The sequence below is a fragment of the Hylobates moloch genome, unplaced genomic scaffold (genome assembly GCF_009828535.3).
Source record: "Hylobates moloch isolate HMO894 unplaced genomic scaffold, HMol_V3 SCAFFOLD_8, whole genome shotgun sequence".
In the NCBI taxonomy this organism is placed as follows: domain Eukaryota; kingdom Metazoa; phylum Chordata; class Mammalia; order Primates; family Hylobatidae; genus Hylobates; species Hylobates moloch.
Window position 1 is genome coordinate 5,894,753 of NW_026652283.1, and position 22,356 is coordinate 5,917,108.

The 22,356-nt window shown below is 43.5% G+C and overlaps 1 protein-coding gene across 1 annotated transcript in view; it reads right to left on the reverse strand.

The window, feature by feature from the left end:
• Positions 1-22,356, reverse strand: part of VWF (von Willebrand factor) — a 178,923-nt gene that overhangs the window by 27,004 nt on the left and 129,563 nt on the right. Inside the window, exons 35-43 of the mRNA XM_032159366.2 lie at positions 20,037-20,257; positions 18,452-18,644; positions 17,902-18,243; positions 15,849-16,048; positions 9,588-9,690; positions 9,071-9,145; positions 6,826-6,930; positions 5,473-5,678; positions 292-441 (exon numbers count right to left, since the gene is read on the reverse strand). Coding sequence (XP_032015257.1) covers positions 292-441; positions 5,473-5,678; positions 6,826-6,930; positions 9,071-9,145; positions 9,588-9,690; positions 15,849-16,048; positions 17,902-18,243; positions 18,452-18,644; positions 20,037-20,257 — 1,595 coding nt within the window. The remainder of the gene's footprint in view (positions 1-291; positions 442-5,472; positions 5,679-6,825; positions 6,931-9,070; positions 9,146-9,587; positions 9,691-15,848; positions 16,049-17,901; positions 18,244-18,451; positions 18,645-20,036; positions 20,258-22,356) is intronic.

Consider the following 22,356-nt stretch of genomic DNA (forward strand, 5'->3'; position numbering starts at 1 on the left):
CTTCTTACCGAGCCCTAACCCCCTCTCTCTTCCTCACCCCTAGCCTTGAACCAGAGGTCACTAAAGAACCTGTCTTGCCCTTTCTCGTGAACCTGGGAGGCAGAGCTTGCAGTGAGCCGAGATTGTGCCACTGCACTCCAGCCTGGGCGACAGAGTGAGTCTCCATTTAAAAAAGAAAAGAAAAGAAAAGAAAAGAAAAGAAAAGAAACTTTCTTATCCTTCCTAAGATGCCCTCCTCTACTTTCCTGCTCTGATGGCTGCAGGCATGCCCAGCCCCTCTGCCCCACTCACCGACCGACAGCTGTCCTCACAGGGCTTCTGGGAGCACTGGGCCACGCGGAGGCCCATCACAGCATCCTCCATGTCGGTGCAGGTGCACACGTCACAGCCCTCCTCCCAGAACTGGCCCACAGGGTAGATGGTGCTTCGATGGACACACACCTGTAGACACAAGTTTTCGTGAGTGAAGTCATTTTGTTCATTGAAACAAGCGGTGAGTTAGCCCCTACTACACAGAAGCCGCTCTAGGTACTGAGAATGTGGCAATAAATAAAACCAAATGTGGTCTCCGCGCATATGCAGGGCTGCTTATAAAGCAGATTTCATCCTCCTCCTTTCCCTGCCCGCCAGCCTTAGAAAAGCCATCCCCAGTCTCTCAGGGGTGGCCCCTCGTGAGGCCTTCATGGTCCCACAGACTTGAATACAACACACTGGCTGCCTTGGTCTCGCTTCTTCCTGCCTGAACTGCACTTCACTCCTTCCTATGTCACCGAGAAGCTGTACCCACATTCCCAGACCCAGTAATGTCCTGGGACTTGGAGCCCATCCTCATCTAGCCCTCTGCCCACTTACGAGCAAATGGGACAGGGGCTATGAATGCGTGTCCCCTTGCCCACAAGTGACTAGGAACATAATGAGCAAAGACTCTGGGACACAGAGCAGGGGATATGTTTGAGAGACAAGGGATCCTATTTGGAAGAACGATAGGCTCTGGTAGAGATGCGGGAAAAGAGATGAAAAAGGTTGGTTGAAAGGGAAACGTGGAAAGTCTGGGACGCACGCCACAGACAATGCTCGGACATCTTTTTGTTGGAATGACGAGCTAAGGAAGCTGTTTGATCAGGGGACTTAATGACAGTTTTGAAATTAATCCCAAGTATGCCCTCCAAAGCTATGCAAAGTAGGTCTCCACCCTGTGACTGTCATAATAGCAGTTCAAACATTTTGAAACCATTATCATATATCTTCTCAGTCTTCTAGCTTCTGTATAATGAACTTATTGAATGAGACCCCTTGTTCTATTAAAAGGCCTGCAGGAAAATGTTACCATCCCTATGGAGAAGAATCGTTTAGCAATACTTAGCAAAAGTAAATGTGTATTTACAATTTGACCCAGAATCTCACTTCTAGGAATCATCCCAAAGACACACTGTCAAGACCACAAAATGACAGATGCATATGGCTGTTTGTTACTGCAATTAGTAATAGCAAAAGGCTGAAGCAACTCAAATGTCCACCAATAAGGGACTTGTTGAAACAAAACTATGGTGCTGCCATGCAATGGAGTGCTATGCAGCTATAACAAAGAATAAGGCAGATCTCTACACACTGATACAGAATAATCTCCATCAAATATTGTTAAATGAGAAAGAACAATTTAAAATATAATTCATAATATACTTCCTTTCTATGAGACATGGGAAGAAACATACATGTATAAAATTCAGTTATATTTTCAAAAAGAGAAAAACTAATAAAAATTATAAAAGCTGGGCATGGTGGCTGATGCCTGTAATGCCAGCACTTTGGGAGGCTGAGGCGGGCAGACTGGTTGAGTTGAGAAGCTCCAGACCAGCCTGGGTAACATGATGAAACCTTGTCTCTACAAGTGTGGTGGATATGCCGTTTATCAGTAGTGAGGATCGTCTGAGCCTGGGTGGAGGTGAATTATTCCAGTCGATCATGTATATAATATATATTATATATATAATATATATTATATATACTCACATATATAAATTATAGGGTGGAGGAGGGAATATGGTAGAGAAAACACAGATAGAGTAAGACTCCTGGGAATATGTCTTGTTTTATAATTTGGGGTTTAAAATCATTTAAATGTTTTACACTATAGTAATTTTAAATTTTAAAAGAAATAAAAAGCAATCCCTAAAAATGGAAAACAAATTGAAATATCTCATTAACTAGATATCAAGTCAGTGGCACATAATTATTATTTATAATAATTATTATATGATATATATTATATCATAATATAATAGTTATTTCAAATGACTTCAAAACCTAGTATTTACACTACATATCCCCCAATGAGTTTTTTTTTAGGACAAGAAGAATTGAAAGGAAATTTTATTTATTTATTTATTTTGTGAGACAAAGTCTCACTCTGTAGCCCAGGCCAGAGTGCAATGGCACAATCTCGGCTCACTGCAACCTCCGCCTCCCGGATTCGAGCGATTCTCCTGCTTCAGCCTCCAGAGTAGCTGGAATTACAGGCGCGTACCACCACACCCAACTAATTTTTTGTATTTTTTAGTAGAGATGGGGTTTCACCATGTTGGCCAGCTGGTCTTGAACTCCCAACCTCAAGTAATCTGCCCACCTTGGCCTCCCAAAGTGCTAGAATTACAGGTTAGTTTTGAAACTATTACAGGTATATTGCAAGATAAAGCAAATAAGTAGTTAATTATGTCAGGAAACCAGAATTTTCTACTTAGAAGAGAAGTGATACAAGCAAAAAATCAAAGAAGTAAAGCCCTGTAATTTCATTTGAATCAGAAATACCACTACAAACTTACGAGTTTTTATCCTCTCTTAAAATATGCATTTCTAAGCTCTGTTCACCAGAAAGGTCTTAAGGCAATGGCAACCCAGGAGCCATAAACATTCTTGGCACGCAGATTATACCGCCTAAATACCGCTTTCACTAAAAGGTAGGGGGACTTTTGTCAAAACGGCAGATCCAAGGACTAGGGCAGGAAAGGCCCAGGGTGAGGCTGGCACGCCTTATTGTTTCAGAAAGCAAGAAAGCTACGAAAGACTCATGAGGCCATGCCAACAGGCTCCAGAGCCAACTTAAAGGAGCCCCCATTTACCCCAGGGAGGACAACCTAAATAGTAAAAAAAAAATAAAGTTTACAATGAATCAACACACATCAAACACAGAAGAATCCAGGAGTTCATAATGATGCTAAAAGCAAAAAACCTCTTTGGCTGTCCTTGACAGTTGCTGGAGCATCAACTCATGGTTATGAAAACTGGAAAAGAAAAAATCAAGCACTTATTCTACTTTGTCTACAGTAATTTTATTTCAGGGTAACTGAAAGCAGTTGGGAGAAAGTTCTTGCTTATGGGAGAATTCCAGTTAATAAATGCAATCAGTATGATAGAAGTAGAGAAAAGTCACAATTTTGAAACTCCTAATGACATACTAAACCTTAGACAACAAACACTTATAAATATTAAAACTATAAACTAAATTGTTGATGGGGTAAACTTCACAATGCAGAAATAGGTTGACTTCATCTGAACACATAATCAGTCCTATCTTTGAAAGTGGGACAGCTGGGTCAGGTGTGGTGGCTCACGCCTGTAATCCTAGCACTTTGGGAGGTTGAGGCAGGTGGATCACAGGTCAAGAGATTGACACCATCCTGGCCAACATGGTGAAACCCCATCTCTACTAATAATACAAAAATTAGCTGGGCGTGGTGGCGTGTGCCTGCAATCCCAGCTACTCAGGAGGCTGAGGCAGGAGAATCGCTTGAACCAGGGAGTACGAGGCTGAAATCAGCCTAGATTGTGCCACTGCACTCCAACCTGGTCACAGAGTGAGACTCAAAAAAAAAAAGAATGAACGAACGAAAGAAAGAAAGAGAGACAGAGAGAGAGAGGAAAGAAGGAAGGAAGGAAGGAAGGAAGACAGCTGGACACTATGTGCCTCTAGGTGTGATGCACATGGCACCCTTGATCAGGTATTCTTGCCTCCCTACTGCATTGACCTTGAATGTAATGAATCCCCTGGGTCTAACTTCTAGTCTACTGGAAATACAGGGGATAGAGGAACACATTATGCAATACCATAAGGTAGCTGCTAGTCAAATCCAGAATTAATGACATTCTACAGGACAAATGACCCAACTTCTCCAACAAATCAAAGGCATAAAAATGGGGAGTGGCATTACTATAGATTAAAGACACATAAGAAACATTAATAGAAAAATGGCAAGGCAGGAGGGGTGGGCAGGAAGATGAGAAGAAGAACAGAGATATGAGAAAGCAGCAGCAGCAACCGTAGCCTCCTAGACTTGTTCCCACTTCTCCAAAACTGCGTGCTTAGAATCCCTGAGCTGGAAGAGCATCCAGAGGGGAACAGAGGTCTTAAGCATTCCAGACAAATAAAGATCTGTTCCAGCCCTAACAAGCTCCAAGGAGAGACGACTGCGGCTTCTCTGTCATTCATGTCAGGACTCCCCTCAATGCAGCAGCTGTGACTATGCTCAGGTCTTCCTGCTGCAGTTCTGGCTCATTTCAGCTCTCACTCCGCCACTTTCGTGCCCTTCACTTCCCCACTCCATCAATTAAATCTTTAATGATAGCTAATCTTGGTGGCTCTTTCACCTATAAGACTGCTATTTGTATTGGAAATCTGTACCATTCGTTGACACTTTATTATATTCAGTTTATAGACTACTGTCATATATAGTAACAAGAGCATACATAGGAACTTCATCTTAACATTTCTCCCATAGCGCCTAGCACAGTACCAATACTGTTAGAACATAGTAGTTGCTTAGTAAATATTGGATGGGCAGATGGATGGATGAATGGATGCGTGGATAGATGGATAAACTGACAGCAATAAAGAAATGAGTAAACTATTAACTGATCTTAGCCAGGTGTGGTGGTGTGCACTTGTAATCTCACCTACTCATGAGGCAGAGGTGGGAGGATCACTTGAGCCCAGGAGTCCAAGACCAGCCTAGGCAACATAGCAAGACCTCATCTCAACAAGTAAATAAACACATATATATGTATGTATAACTATTAACTGATCTCTGAATAATCCATGCAATCATGTTATTCCCTTAGCTAACCTAAAATAAGCTTATAAAGATAAAGGCCATGTCCTACACATTATTTGTAACCTCAGCACCTAGCCATGCTTAGTACATAGTAGGCTCACAAGAAATGCCTCCTGAGTTAACTAAATTTCCACTCAGGCTGAGCTGGAATGCTGACTGCCTACCCACCAAGCCTCGTAGCACTTGGTTTGGGCAAGAAGGGAATGCTGGGTACGATGCAAATCTTCCATGAGGAGCACATGTTGCTTAGTAAATATTGGATGCGTAGGTGGATGGATGAATGGATGGGTGGATAGAAGGATAAACTGACAGCAATAAATAAATGAGTAAACTATTAACTGATAGTTAATAGCTGAGCAGTCCTTACCTTGTCAGGAAGGCAGGTGGTTGTGGTGCAGCCACAGTCATTGGTGGCGGTTGAGGCCAAGTACCCAAGGGGACAGCTCACTGTGGCGTTGACACAGTTGCAGGCACACTCGTACTCATCACAGCACTGGGTCTTCCGAAGGGTGGGCAAACGGTGCGGGGGGCAGGAGGGTGGGGACACTCTTTCGCACTCCTCCTTCCTGCAGGCTGAGGGTAGGACACAGCCACAGTAAGCACTGCACCCAGCCAGGGCTCATAAGTATTCAGCTATACTACAGGGTGCCAGGGAGCTTTAGACTCAGAAGATTAAGTCAGAAATGTGTGAGGGCCAAGCTCACGGGCTGGGAGTTATTCAATGTTACCAAAAGCAGTCCATCTGCAGAAAAATATGAACATTAATCAAAAAGGGAAATGTGAAGCTAGGAACTCTAATGGAGGAGAAGTGAAGGCTGCTCAATCCCTGCTCTATCACTTTCCCATGTACGTCTGGAAGGGGCGGGTTCCTTCATTCTCAGAGGTGTCAGATGTAGAATCTCTAAGTCCAGTAGGTCTGGGTGCACCATGCCCTGCTAAGCACTGTTCTATGTCTGGAGCTTTTGTGATCCTATCCCCACCTCAGTACCTAGAACAATACCCTACAGTTTAGGTCCGCTAGCAATCAGTGTGGAATGAAAGATTGCCAGCAATCTTGTCAAAGCCACAATGTCACTTTTAAAAGACCAAATCCTGTCCCTGTGTCCTTTGCCTTCAAACACAATGTGCTCTCCTCCCACCTTGAAGTCTCACATCTAGGAAGTCGGGTGAGAGTCCACATCAGCAGGACAAGAATGCCAGTGGAGTTAGAGTGGGGATTCTCGGGAGGTAAATACAGAATTTGGTTTCTTCTCGTGTCTTATTTTAGTCCAACGCTATTTTTAAATTATAGCATATAGTGATTACATATATACACCTTCAGAGGCGAAAAACTATAAATTTGTTTGGGAATAAGATCCAATGATGAGGGGAAGTCAAGGAAACATTCCCTCCCCTCAATGACATACAGGAGGATGGGCATAAATAAAGATTAGATTTGGAGGCCTCCTCATCTCAGCCCCAGCTGCTTCTTCATAAACCCAAGAAGGAGGTGCCTGTGGCTGTGCCTACACCTGGTATCCTTCAGCAGCATGCAGCCGAAAGGATTCCGTGCAGGTGTGACCCTAACCCCTCTGTTCCAGATGTACTCTCAACCCAGATCCAGCTAGGTAGAAAACAGGAAATGATGTGACCTTGGAACAGGTCCCTGAGAAGGAGGATGGCCTCCCTCACACCAGGAGAGAGAAGCCCCATCACCCCTCCTCATCCACAGAGGCCTTACCGCAGGTGAAGTTGGGTCTGCACTCGCCAGGGTTGGTCAGTGTGGGCTGGAGGCCACCTTCACAGTGAGGCACTGGGGGCAGGTCACAGCTCACTGGGTCACACACTGAGGGCCAGAAAGAGAGACATTCAGGCAGAGTTCGGAAAGGTTACTCTTTTATTACAGAAAGAGAGACGTCCATGCAGAGTTCGGAAAGGTTACTCTTTTATTACTTGTGAGTGGGACACTACATTCCTATTCATGCAGACTTCTACTGTTTTAGGTAAGTGATGATGATGGAGACAGAGATTACATGGGTTAGGATGGATGGATAGATAGATAGATAGATAGATAGATAGATAGATAGATAGATAGATGATAGATAGATAGAATGGTGACTAGATACATGAGATAGACAGATTTGATGATAGATAGATGATAGATAGATGATAGATAGATAGATAGATAGATAGATAGATAGATAGATAGATAGATAATATATATACATACAGGATAGATAACTAGATACATTAGATAGATAGATAGATAGATAGATAGATAGATAGATAGATAGATAGATAGATAGATAGATAGATGATAGATAAATAGATAGAGGATAGATGATAAATAGATACATAGCTTAGAGATAGGATAGATGATAGAAACATAGGATAGATAAACAGATACAGAATAGATGATAGATACATATGTTAGATAATAGAGATAGGATAGATGATAAATAGATACATAGGTTAGATAGATTAGACAGACAGATACATACATACATACATATATATAGGATAGATAACTAGATATGATAGATCTAGATAGATAGATATAGGATAGATAACTAGATACGATAGATCTAGATAGATAGATAGATAGATAGATAGATAGATAGATAGATAGATAGGATAGATAGATAGATAGATAGATAGATAGATAGATAGATAGATAGATGATAGATAGAGGATAGATGATAAATAGATACATAGCTTAGATAGAGATAGGATAGATGATAGATATATAGGATAGATAGATATAGGATAGATGATAGATACATATGTTAGATAGAGACAGAATAGATGATAAATAGATACATAGGTTAGATAGAGATAGGATAGGTGATAAACACATCAGATAGATAGATAGATAGATAGATAGATAGATAGATAGATAGATAGAAGATAGATAGATAGATAGATAGATAGATAGATAGATAGATAGATAGATAGATAGATGATAGATAGATAGATAGATCCATCCATCAATCCAAGTCACATACTGATTATTCTTATCATCCATTAGGGCTTTCACATCTCAGCCATGTCAATTTGGATCCTCTAGACCTGTTTCCTCTTCTGGAAGGTGGGAACTCTACCTTATAGGATCAGTCTGAGGATTTCACAAAATAATAAGGGCAAGTGCCCGGCACATTGTAGGAGCCTAGTAATGTCTATAAAATGAGAGGCTTGAAGTAAATGATCCCTCTAGTTCTCTCTACTGCTAACATTCCAAGACCTCCTTTACATTAATTGTTCCCAAGCCACATCTCCCTCCCCTACAGGACTTCTATTTATTTCTGATCAATTTCATGAGTACAAATAAGTTTCTCCGATTATATGATTTTCTTTTAGTTGCTTGGACTGTGCCCTGATCTATCTGCTCTCCCTTCAAGATCTGCATCACTGCAAATTGTACAAGCCTGTGCTTTAGGTCTTCATCTGTACAAGCAATAAACACACTGGACAGGACAGGGACAAAGGCACTAATGATTTCCTGCCATGCTAACCGTAATTCCATCAGCTCTGAATTCACAGACTTATACCATTATTCAGCCCACTATTCACGGAGCAGCCTGCAAGGCTAGCATGAAAACCTCTAGCAAATAGCCTGCTGAACTCAAGGTGCCCAGTGTGTGGTCTTCTCTATATCTAGCAGCCTCAAAATCTTATTGAAAAGGAAAATGCGTTGCTTTGGCTTGACCTTTTCTTCAGTACATCTCTGCAGTCCCCAGTAATCACCCCATTCTTGTATTAATCCTGTCAAACCTGTGTTTAGTAATTTACAGTAGATTCTTCTAGGAAGCAAATCCTATTCTCCAGAGGTAACCCTTTTCATTTTTTTGGAGTATCTAGTCGGTTCTTACCCACCTCCTTTCACACACCCTGTGCCTGGGAACAGAGCCACCTTTCAGCACCCTCAACATGGTGTCCCCTGGGGCTGGGGTTGGGCCCTGGATACCTCCCCCTGGTGGGTCACATACCACACTCATACTCAGGGCAGCACTGGTCTGCATTCTGGCGGAGGCGGGCCACTTCACACAGGCCGCACGTGGGAGCTGGAGGAGAGGAACGGCCACAAAAGTCAGAGAAATTAGTGGTGGGACAGCCTCGGAGGGATTTGAAATGTTCTTGCTCACTGAAAACTAGTACGAGTTCTGTATGGTCGTCCCACAAGGATCCAGGCCACGGGACCTCTGACAGATGAGTGTCCCCATGTTCCTGTTGACACCCTCACATTTACCCTCCAGGGGACTCTAAGTCTGAGCATTGCTGGGGACCGGAGGTGAGGGTTAATCTGAGAATGTCGACCCCAGGTGCAGCATGGGGCTCCCAGGCCCAGGGATGGGAAATGCAGGCTGGGCAAGGAAGCCCACCCACTCTAGGACTCTAGGTGCCAGTGTGTGAGTCTGTTCTGCCAGGGTTGAAGATGGGTGGCTGGGGGGCCTTGCAGGGGCCCTTGTTCCTCCATGAAGGCACCAGGGAGGGGAGGACTCTCACCTTTGGCCGTGGGGCAGGGCTGCGTTGTGCAGTTGACCTTCCGCCCGCTGAGGCACGTGCAGATCTGACAGGGCTGGTGGTCCGGGACCCAGGCTTCCAGGAACTGAGGGGAAAGCCAGGTTCAGAGAGGGCACAGGACATTCTAGGTACAAAGCCCAGAATTCACAGAGGTCAGCTCTCCCTGCCTCCGGCAAGGGCCAGTCCCTGAGCCAGCCCTCTGACAGAGCTTCACAGGCAGACACAAGCAGGGTGAAAGGAGGTTGTGAGGTTCTAATGGCTTTCAGAAAGGTGGCTGCCACATTGCTTTGTAAACTAACATGCGGAAACTTTCACTACAGCCTTCTCTGTTGGCAGTGCTAAAACCAAGCAAAGAAAGAAAAATTAAGAGTTCTTGGATCGCACTGCTAGTCATTTCTCAAGTCAAAGGAGAAATTGGGATGTTGCTTGGGGAAAAAAATCCATTTATTTCTGAAATTGACTTCAGACAATAGGGTAGGAAGAGCTGTGGGGAGGAGAGCAAAACTCTTGAAAGCATCACATTCTTGATGCCCGCAGTGACGTCAGAGGCCTGAGTGCGGTTCTCTGATTTTTCAAATGAGAGACGGCCCAGGGCAGAGAGCAGCCTTCTCAAAGTTACACACAGCCCCACAGCACAAGGCTTGGAAGTCATGAACTCCCGAACTCTAATACAGGCTGCATTCCGCTGTGCCTCAGTTTCCTCACCTATAAAATGAGCGTACTCAAGCCTGCCTTGCAGGACTGTTGTAAGGAGTAAGAAACTGTGATTAGCACAGGGTGCACAGCAAAGAGCACCACTAATAAGAAGCAGAGCCAGGACTCAGTCTCCCTCTGGATTCAGCCATGAAGTTAAATTTAAACTTAAAATTAAATTCAAGTGAAATTGCCCCTGAAGAAACACATTCTTATCCAGTAGCTCAAAGGCCTCTAAGAAGTTCCCAGGTCAAGAAGGTCTTACTTATTACTTCCACGGTCAGCAATCAGTCAGCTAAGAAGGAAGATCAAAGACCCCCAAGTAAGGCCCCCTTCCCCCAAAGTGCCCTGCCCTCCTTCAGGATCAACCCCTCTGGTCCTGCCCTTGACACCTTTCACTCACTCAATAAGTGATGGTGGCTAACATTCAAATGCCACCTGCTATGTGCCACTGTGTTGAGGGCTTTATTTAAATCACTCATGTAATCCTCACTGCAATCCTATGGTGAGGATACTTTTTACCACTGCCCTCACTTTTCCAATGAGAAAGCTAAGGCACTTGCTAGGTTCGCACAGGCACAGAGCGAGGATTTGAATCCAAATCCATGGTTTGTTTCTTTGTTGTTTTATGTTTTGGTTTTTGTTTGTTTGTTTGTTTTGAAACAGAGTCTCACTCTCTCGCGTAGACTGGAGTGCAGTGGCATGATCTCGGCTCATTGCAACCTCTGCCTCCCAAGTTTAAGTGATTCTCCTGCCTCAGCCTCCCAAGTAGTTGGGACTACAGGCATGTGCCACCATACCCAGCTAATTTTTGTATTTTAGTAGAGATGGGATTTCACCATGTTGGCCAGGCTGGGTCTTGAATTCCTGACGTCAAGTGATCCACCTGCCTCAGCCTCCCAAAATGCTGGGATTACAGGTGTGAGCCACCATGCCCGGCCCAAATCCATGGTTTTAAACCACCATGCTCTGCTGCCTCCCACAGATAACTAATAATAAATATGTTCAAGATATTTTTCTAAGATTTTTACAATTATGTGCTTTATTTTCCTAATAATAACCCACTAGATAAGTAGTATTATCTATACTTACAAATAATGAAAGTGAGGCAACAAGAAGTTAAGAAATTTGACCAAGTGGCACATTCAAGCTTCGAACTTGGCATTCTGGCCCCAGACACCACCGGCCTAGCCTCTTGCAGCACAACTGCTTCTCATCAACAGCCACAGTGCCCATCATGGGCAGGTCTGAACACACCGTCCTAGCCCTCGAATGGCTGATAGTCAAGTGGAGGAAATAAGACTCATTCATGAAAATCTGAATGAGAAAAATAAATTGTGATACACACACACTGTGGAATACTACCTAGCAATGAGGAGAAAACTATCAAAACACACAGCATCACAGATGAATCCCAAAAGTGTTATGCTGGGCGAAGGAAGCCAGGCAGAAAAGAAGTGCACAGGCATGATTCCATTTATGCGAAATTCCAGAAAATCTAAACGAATCTAAAGTGACAGAAAGCAGACCAGTAGTCATCTGGGGTTGAGGGATATATTTAAAAGGGCATAAGCTAAACTTTGGGGGATGGAAATTCATTATCTTGGTTATGTCAATGGTTTTATAGGTGTGTACATACGTCAAAACCTATCAAATTGTACACTTTAAATATGTGCTATTTGTGGCATGTAAATTATATCTCAATAAAGCTGTTTATAAAAATAGAAAATAAAAGAGCAGTAAGAGTGCAAAAGGAGAGTCCACTAAGACTGGGCACTCCAGAGAGTCTCACAAGGGCGCACCTATGAAGCACGGGAAGACTTGGGCAAAGGGGAAAGGAGGAGGAATTCCAGGTGGGAAACAGCTGACAAAGGCACAGACGAAGGAACACTCCCGCAGTGCCCGGCATCACAGGTGAGGCAGGTGGCTGAAGACAATGGAAGAGGCCCTGTGTGCCCACTGCAGGAACTTGCCTTACCTCGGCAGGCAGGTGCAGGCCCGGAGGCATAAGCAGGACCCTGCCTCACAGAGAAGAGCTAAATAAAGACAACCCTGGCGACAGCATGCAGGATGGAAAAGGGAAGCACTAGGAATAAAAACCAGAAAAGACACAGCGGCCGCCACTCCAGCTGGGAAGGTGGAGGGAGGGGCCCAGGACACTGGCCTCGGAGGGCTGGGGCAGGGGGTCGAATCGGCAGGCATGAGGGGTTGAGGAAGGAGAGAGTCATGGTCTGTATATGTTTCGGTGTTCTTTTTTTCTCTCCTTTTAAACGTAGACCTCAGATATTTAAACTCAAGAATAAATCACACAATTTTCCAACTATCCTAAGAATGGGTAACACACAACAGACGACCAAAAGCAGGTGTCCGACCTCCTTCGCCAGGGATTTTCATTTCCCAGGAAGCATAAGGCCTGCCCAAGGCAAGGGAAAGAATAAAAATAAAAACTTTAAACAACAAGCTAAGGCTAAGCTTCTAAAAGCAACTGTAGCAGCTCTCCAGGCCTGGCCAGGCTATGCAGTAACGTGGCCGGCAGATGGCACCGCTGCACAAGCCCAGGCCAACAGTAAGCGGGCCTGTCGCAATCGCCAGGTTCCAGGGCCCAGGCGTGACTACCACCAGGCCCGAACAGGTATGAGAGCCAGCAGGAGTTAAAGTTTGAATGAAGGTGACATAAGATCGGCCTGCAGAGAATAAGGTGCGGAAAACTGACATTTTCAAGGCCCAAGGTCAAAGAAGGACACAAGCAATTCATCCTGCACCACCCACCACCAGCCAATTTGATGGGGGATGCAAATGAAATGCAAACGCTGAGCCCGGCTAGGGACAGCAGAGACTAAGGGAGAGGGAAGGAGGCTACGGGCCAGAGCTTCTGGGCCATGGACAGGGTTCCAGCTAAACTTGTGCCTGTCAGTACAGCACCCACCACCAGCAGCAGCTCCACTGAGCCAGGGACACCCTGTGCAGGCTCTTGGTCCCTTCTGATCCTACTGCAGAGGCTCACCTCTTTAGACTCTGTTTTGTAAAATAAACAAGAGCTATGAAAACTAGTGAATATTTTGCTCTTCTGAAATTACTACAATAGTTTTATACCCTAGTTTATTTCCCTGAATAAAAGGTTTTCTGGGCTTTATTTTTCAGTTAAAAAAAAAGTTTATTTAATGGAAATGTTCTTCACATTAAGTTTTTATTCTTTCTCCGCTTTGAAAGTCAAAGTTGAAAATGCACGTGGCTGGATATGTTTGTTTTCATCCGTTTAAACTATATTTTCTGAAATCACTAAAAGTGGCTGTGTTGTTTTCAAAGTTTTCAATTAACTAATTTTATTTTACCTGATTTTAAAATATATTTATAAGACAGTTTCTACATCCAAAATATTTGGATGGAAACTTTATACAACTTGAATGCATATTCTAATGTGTTGGACTGAAGATGAGGTGGGTAGTGAAAGGGGAAAATAGGGCCAGAGAGGAGAAGCAAAGGATAGGGGTTTGGAGACACTAAGATAAAGTTCACAATCTTCCTGCCCTCAGGACCTTGCAGACATTTGACACTCATGGAGCCAGAAATGCTGCAAACTTGAGCTCACTTCTCGTCACAGAATGCCAAGGAAAAGATCATTTCTGTCTCCTTCTGAGAGCAAGCATTTTGCCACTACTAGTAAAACCAGTCTGAAATCACCACAGGTTGCTAGCCCCATATGTTAATTGGTCCACATCATTCAAGCCCTGCAGGAGCTCAGAAGCTATACAAATCAGGGAGAGGAATATAAGGTTTTGTCAATTCATTTAGGGAATGTCACAGAACAGGCAATTACTTAACTTGGCAAGTTGAAATATGGCAGTAGAGTAGGACTTTAGCTCATCTATTCCACAGTGAGGACAAATTGAATCCACTAGGATAAAGCCCAACAACTAAACAAGAGCAGATGAAATCACTGTAAGTGACTATAAGTAATGGCCCTAATGGATACCCATGCTCCAATGCACATGAGTTAGCCCAGAGTTCAGTTCACAGTTCCAGTGAGGTCAATGGCAGGGCTAGGACACTATAGGATGACTGATGCTATGAATATAAATCCCAGCTTTATCACCTGATGCCATTGAGCCTCAGTCTCATCCATTCAATAGGATGTGCCATTATGACCCTACAGAGCTTTGAGGAGAATCATATAAAATGGTCCCTATCCTGGCTTATAACATCAGGGACAGAATAGTGTAGTTACTGAAATGTTTTCATTATTCTGCAGGCTGATTAGCTACATTTACCATGAGTTCTCCTATTCGTTGTTGAACATAGTGGTTAAGTCGCTCTACTCAGTCCACTTAGCAAGAATGGTCCTCCTTGGCGATGAAGACATTAGGTCTTGGGTGCAGCCCATGATCACAAAACACATTCTCCTTTCCTAGAAGCCAAATATGCTTCTATCTCTACCACGGTCTGTAGTATCACTGTCAAGGATGACGGACAGGGCCACTGCACACATTCACATGTGCACGTTCACATGTGCACAGACACACACTGCCCCAGATCCTACAGATAGACACGGGGTCAACTTTGAAGAGAGATGACAGCCATTTTAGGCCAAGACGGAGGAGTTTGGTAAATATGCTTTCAAAATACACTCAATAACTCCTAAAGAGCTAAAAAAAAATTGATGACTCAGTGACTCCCAAGCAATTCAGCCCAAAAAAGATGCAGCAAAAGGGCCATTTCATATAGTGGAAAGAGCTAGATCTTTGGAGTCATATAGAGCTTCGAATTCTGAGATCAACTCCATTACTTGTAAATTGTTTCCATGGGCAACTTACTAAGCTCTTTAGGTCTTAGTTTCTTCACAGGATTTTTGTATTTATGAGTGATACAGGATACAACACTGTATTCTGTGGAATCCCAGTCCCAAGGGATTCTCGCTCGCTCTCTCTCTCTCACACACACACACACACACACACACACTCCATGATCAAATAAGTTTGAGAAACAAAAACTCCCTTAAATATCTGCAAGGTACAGTAGCATATTAAAAACTCTAAAGAGTTCTGCAATAAAGAAACCTGTGTAACTATGGTTAGCTAGTGTTCTAAACTCACTTGACCACAAGTAACTGTTAATACTCTGCAAAATACACCTTTGAAAAACACTGAGATAATGAATATATTGTGTTTAGCACAATCAAGGTACACAATCTCTCTTAACAATGGCAGACATTATGACACAAAATATTCTTTTCCCTTTCCCTCCTGGGTTCCTATATCATTCTGCTTAAATGACTATAATAATAAAGATAATAGTAATAACAATAATAATAATAATGTGGTAACAACACTTTGATGTTTGATCCCACAGATAATACATGACAGTTGCAGGATTTGAACCAAGAGCTATCTGAATGCAAAGCCATTACACAATACTGCCTCCCTATCCCTAATGATCCCCGTAAGAGTCAACCCTGCTGCCACAGTTGGAAAAGGCCAATCATTGGTGAACACTTCTCCCTTTTGACCCAAGAGGGAAGCAGCCCCATGGGAAGTGAAAGGCCCAGGTTCCTACCTGGTGCTGGACTCCATCCTCACCAATGCACTGAGTGCAGGCCTCTTCAGGGACACAGCTGCCTTCCAGCATGACTTTATTTGGAGGGCAGAAACAGCCTTCCGAGGGATGGTCCCCACAGGAGCTCACGTTGCCATCACAGTGCCGGGGACAGCCATGCTCACAGTGGTTGTAGACCAGAGATGGTGGGCATGACATAGCTGTAGACAGAGAAGGAGGTCACTTGCAAAGGCCCACACCAGCCAGAGTGAAATGGGCACGGCTGATTCAACATGGTTAATCATCAGACAAACTTGCCAGAGCAGAGATGGCTATTTTCCACCAATCTTCATCCTCCCCATCTTCCACAGAAACAGAACTTTAGGTTGGGCATATGACCACCAGAATGAGGACTATATTTCCCAACCTTTCTTGCAGCTAAGTGTAGTCACGTGACTAGTTCTGACCAATGAACTGTAAGAGAAAGTATAGTATCCCATGGCAGCCTCCAGGAGTCCATTTTAAAAGACAGCTATGCATGCTCCTTGTCCCTCTTCCCTCTTTCCCTCAGCTTCCTGCCTGAAGCATGAATGTGATGGCTAGAGCTCCATCTTAGACCATGAAAAAAAAGACCACACCCAACTGAGGGCAGAGCAAGGAGCTAGAATCCAGCTTGAGGCCCAGAATCAGCTGGAGCCACTGCCTTCGATCAGCTATATGACAGAACATGTTAATTCTCTGCTACTTGCAGCCAAATCTAGTCCTAACAAATGTTGCGAACCTGTGTGTTGTCAGTAGGTTTTGTTGTCCTTTTTTGAATACATGTATCTTTTATGCTTTAAAAGCATATTTAAATTAGGAGTCCACAGCTATGAAGAACTGCCTTGGGAGAGAAGCTACAAGGTGATTCATTTCCCTCGTTCTGATTCGCTCAACAACTTCCTCACATTCTCAAGGCACCAAGGCAGGCAGGTGATGGAAGAAGTTTCCAAGGATTTGGAGCACCAAAGATTTCCCTCTGTGTGCACAGTAAATAACCAGGAAGTATACAAAGAAATTAATATGCAGAGAAAGTGCTTCCAGTAACTTAGAAACTAACATTTGCCCCTTGATTTGCAGGCTGATTGGGAGGAAGCAGTATCATCCACATGGCCTCAGAAAATCAGAGCCCAAAGGAACCTACAGGTCATCTAGGCCCACTATCTCATTCTAGGATGCAGAAACTGAGGTCCAGAAAGACTAAGAGAACAGTCCATCCACCAGCTGAGCTGGGACTAGGATGCCCAAGTCCTCCAGACCCAGCTCAGAGCTGCTGACAGTTCCATGACGATAAACTCTGAGGCTGTAACGTGCATATACATATTGATTTCCCTCAAAAAAATAGTCAAGGATTATATTTGATGACTGAGGGTTTCAAGTTCAGTATTCTTTTCACTCCAGCACCCCTGAGGGACAGGAGCCATATCTGATTCATTTCAGTTTCCCCTACACTTTAAATAAATGCCAAGTCCAGGTAGGGAAGCTGACCTTGGGGAGGGGCTATCTGCACTAGCAATCCTGCAGTGTTTATAATTGAGAAGACTCTTGGCAACCAAATGATTCTACTTGCACTTCAAAATCCTGCTCAGGCATGGACTACACTGTAAGCATGTGCTAAAGCTTGGTGGAATTTCAAATTCAATGTCACTGGTTACACAGCGCTTTACAGATGCCTATATGTGTCTAACACATTAAAATCACATTTGTCTGAACTATAGAAATACTAATGGAAAGGACCATGCATTAATTTACATAAAAATTCTACATGCAAAGTGTGTGTGTGTGTGTGCATATATATAGATACGTGTGTGTGTGTGTGTGCATATATATAGATACGTGTGTGTGTGTGTGTGTGTGTGTGTGTGTGTGTGTGTGTGTATCTTCCATCTTATTTGATCCCAACTGGAATCCCAGGTCATATGAAATACAGGGGTTTTCATCCTTATTAGCCAGATAAAGAATCTGGGGCACAGAGAGGCTGAGCAAGCCCCGTTAGCTGGTCTCCAGGATTTTCAGAGGTAACTTGGAGACTCACCACAGAAATCAGGTGTCCTCCAGTCAACGCAGACCCCATTGGTCCGACAGAGGTGGGCATAAGAGGCGATCACCCCACACACTTGCTCCTGGTGGCAACTGTCCTGCTGGCAGATGGCATAGAATGTGGCTGGAGCCAGGACCTTGTGGCATTCAGCAAACAGTGGTAAGAGGAGGACCTGGCAGTGGGAGCTGTCGGGGACAAGACACTGCTCCTCCGGGATGGGCTGGCACGTGTGCCCTGGCTGCTGCACAGTCCATTCCTGAACAAGTGTTTTCCAGTCTGTGGTGACTGTGCCATCCCTCAGCATGAAGTCATTGGCTCCATTCTCATCACAGATCCCTAGAGAAACAAACAAACAAAAAGATAAACTGAGTGGCCCTAGGTACAAAAACACTGATGCCAGAGATGGGCCATTCTTCATCCTCACCAGAATCTGACCCTTGCTACTAGACCCTGAAACATAAGCATCCAAGAGCCTCAGAGTAGAGCAAGTAAGGTTTATAAATGTATAGCAGGGAGAGAAGAGGAGTTGAGAAAATGTTCTTACCACAGAGACCATACGTCTTTGAAGCAAAAGTCTTGGGGCTGAGCTGCAGTTGGAACTCATTGTTTTGTGGAGTGAATGTGAAGATGTGACCAAGATGATTGAATCTGACCTCATGCATGATGGTACCATAAACGTTGACTTCCATGTTCCCACCCACGTAAGGAACAGAGACCAGTCTCCCATTCACCGTCACCTGCACAAAGAAGAAAGAGCTCATCGGTAGTCCTAGCAATGAGGAACCCTAGGTTTTTAGGGAAGTTACTGAGAGTTCCTGCACATTCATTACACTCAACTGCAACATTAGCCACAAACCTTGATATTGGTCAGCAGCTCTTCTAAGATAAAGAAGGGCTTGACTAGAAAACAGAGCTTGACTTTACAGAGCTTGACCAGAAAACAGGCTGTTGTAATACTGTATGGGTGGCCATGCACCAAGAACCTGAAAGCCTGGAGATTAAAAGGAACGTTGAGTCTATATGATTCGACAGGGAAGGGCAATGCCTTTAAGACAGGCTGGGAAAGTCGCCTTATTGCCAACTCATCAGAGCAGTGTCTCCAGGAGCATCTAGCAGCTGTGTCCAACCCTTTGAATGCAAGGATATTTTTGCTTCTCTATGGTGGTGGATATCAGAAAATTATGCCCAGACCTTTGTTTTAGCTCATCAGCTATCGTTAGTGTTAATGCATTTTATGTGTGGCCCAAGACAATTCTTCTTCCAGTGTGGCCCAGGGAAGCCAAAAGGTTGGACGCCGGTGTTTTAATGGGACCACTTTAAGTCTTCTTTGTGTGTATGTGTGCCACTAGACACTCTTTCTTGGGCAGCCCCACCATATATCATATCAAACACATTAAAATGTACTCACATTCCACAATGAATATAATTTTGCTGTAAAATTTTTGGAAGGATTTTTTATCATTTTGATTTTTTAATTTTTGGCTATGAGTTACTCACTTGATATATGACTAGCTAAGACTTTTCTGCAATTATTGTTCAAATTCAGGAATTCTTGCAATGTGAGAAAATCTAGCCTACAAGTTGTTTTCACACAATGAAATATTTATGATTTCCACACGAACAAGTAAAGAAGTTGGCATAATGTAACCTTTTGTAAGCATTTAATCATATATATATATATCTATCAGTTTTGCAGTTTTCTTTTCAAATTTTGGAGCCTGACATTTTATATAGGCCTTAAATATTTTCAAAAGACCTAATTTAGGCCGTAAATGCTTTCCTCTGGAAAGCTTACAGGGTTTAGGCATTGGACTCATAATACCTCCCGAGTAAACAATCCTGATGCCAATCCCAACTCTCCACCAGTGCCAGAAACTGGCACTAAATTCACAATTTTAAGCTATCTAAAAGTGATTCTGTCTTGCAAATCTGAGCCTGGATCAACAAGAAATCACGCCAAGACAAGGGGAAGGCAATAAAGCCCTCTAAGAAAGTGGTACTCCTCTCCTCTACTTAGGCAGAAGGCAGAGCTCCTAACAAGAGCACCAACTAAAACCAGCTGCCACCAGGTCCATGTGGTTTTCCTGACATTCTATTGCCTTGCCACGGATCCAGACAGTACTTCTCACCTCCATGTCACTGTGCAGCTCGACGGAGAGGGCACTGTGCTTCACCTCGATGGATTTCATGCAGCCCTGCCTTGCTCCAGGGCTGCAGGCACCATTATGGAGAATCACCTCCAGGTCCTGCTCCTTGTTTTGAAATAGGACATAAGAACAGCTGCCAGTCAGCTTGAAATTCTGCCCATCGAAGGTCACAATGTGCCGAGTGGAGCTGCCTGTGCACACGCCTGGACAGGGAGAAGCAGAGGATGGATGTGACATTATCCAAACCCCCATGCCTACTACATGCAGACAGGCAGGTGTGACCAAGCTGCACACAGATAAATACAGTAGAGACCAGAACAGGCCCTTTGAGGTCATATAGACCAATTTCCCCCTTTTTTACAGATTAGGAAACTGGGGCTCTGAGAGGCAGAGAGGTTTAGGTAAGTAACACTTGGCCATTAAATATTTTCCTGGAGAATGTTACATAAAATGTGGCAAATTATAGAACCACACTTCTAAAAAATGTAAATGTACAGTGTGAATAATCCGTTCTACAGGGATGCCTTGGCCCAGAAAACAAAGTTAAGTTCCAGGGGTGTTATGACTCGTTGAAATTAAGAAAAGCTAAGCAAGCTATGAGCTCATGATCTCATTGTAAAGAAAATTCACCTAAAGACACATGTGTCCTTTCAGCTGCCAAGTGACTAAGGTAATGGTACAAGTGATCATGTTGACTTAATCCCTTAAGAGATTGCACAGGAGAAATATTTCCAGAGCCAAAAAAAAAAAAAAAATGGTTGAGTCTCAATGCTCCCTCATTTGACCCTGAGTCATTCACATAATCGGCAAATTCTCAAGATTCCTATTAAAACATTATTGGTGAATATTAATCATTTTGCACCTACATAAGATGATTTGGTAAAAATCCTCACATTGAAGGCACCACCACCATAAATGATTTGAAAGCTAACCTTGGACCTAAGTAAAGTTGGAGATAAGCTTTCCAGACAAACCATGACCACATCTACAACAGCAGGTGAATACATGCCCAAGAGCTGAGACACAGATTCGGTGGAGCAGGGAGGCCCCACTAACATCCCTCACTCATAGCCAAGCCTGAGCCAACCTCTCCCTATGGGGGTTACTGTCAAGCAGCACAACCACTGACAAATGATGGGTCTGGAAGCACCATCAGAGCTAAGCAGCCTCCCCAGAAGTTCTACTAAAAATCCCCTATGTCCTTGAGCAGTCAGGTCATTTCCAAGTGACAGTACTGAATGCTACTGGCTTACTAACATGCATGCTGTAAGTGATCCCCAACACGCAGCTGTTGATATCGTCACATCAAGGAGTCAGCCCAACTGCCATAAGGATGGAATAAATCACAAGGCAAAGAAATGGTTTTAGCTCACACAAGGCAAGTTAGTGAGAATGGCTCTGCCCACCCTAAGATGAACTGACTGAGTAATGCGTACTTTACAGCCAGAGAAACTAGGGGTTGGTTTCTGTTTCACTTGCTTGCACTGTGACCTTGGATCAGTTACTTAACTTTACTGATCCTCTCCTATCCCTCTGCACAATAGGCCTATAATCGATACCTTTTAGTATTCTTGTGAGAATTAGTTGCAATATAGATGAAATGCCTACCTAATAGTGCATGACTCACATGTGCACATTTAACAAACAGATCTCCAAATCTTTATGAATAAGCCACAAAATAAATTCAATAGTTTGTGAATTGCTATATTGTAGGTATATTAAAACTTGAGGTCCTTCCATCTCCAGAATACCAAATTACCTCCCAACAAACCATCACATTATACTCCAGTTTAGTGATTAGTTTTAATGAGCCATATATATTAACACATTCCAATGTTCAGGACATAGAAAAAGTTAGGCCGAACCAATTAAAAATTAATACATTAGAGTTATATAATAAAATATTACCGCACAGTTATAAAATATTATCACAGCATAAAGTACATCACTCATAAATATCTCCTGAAATCATTTTATCTCCTCTCTCTCCTTTTCTTCAACATCTTCTTACTCATTATCTTTCCAAGTGACAACACAAATATTTGTGAGTGAATATTATATTAAAACTTTTGGCTGATTGTCAAAATGTAATGATGTCAGATACTAAAGTGAATTGTTAGCAAAATGCAAATGTTCAAAAGGACATCCAGGTAGCCAAAGGGGGCCTAATACTCCAGCAATTAATATCGTCAAGTTGGCCGGGCGCGGTGGCTCACGCCTGTAATCCCAGCACTTTGGGAGGCCAAGGTGGGCGGATCACAAGGTCAGGAGATCGAGACCATCCTGGCTAACATGGTGAAAC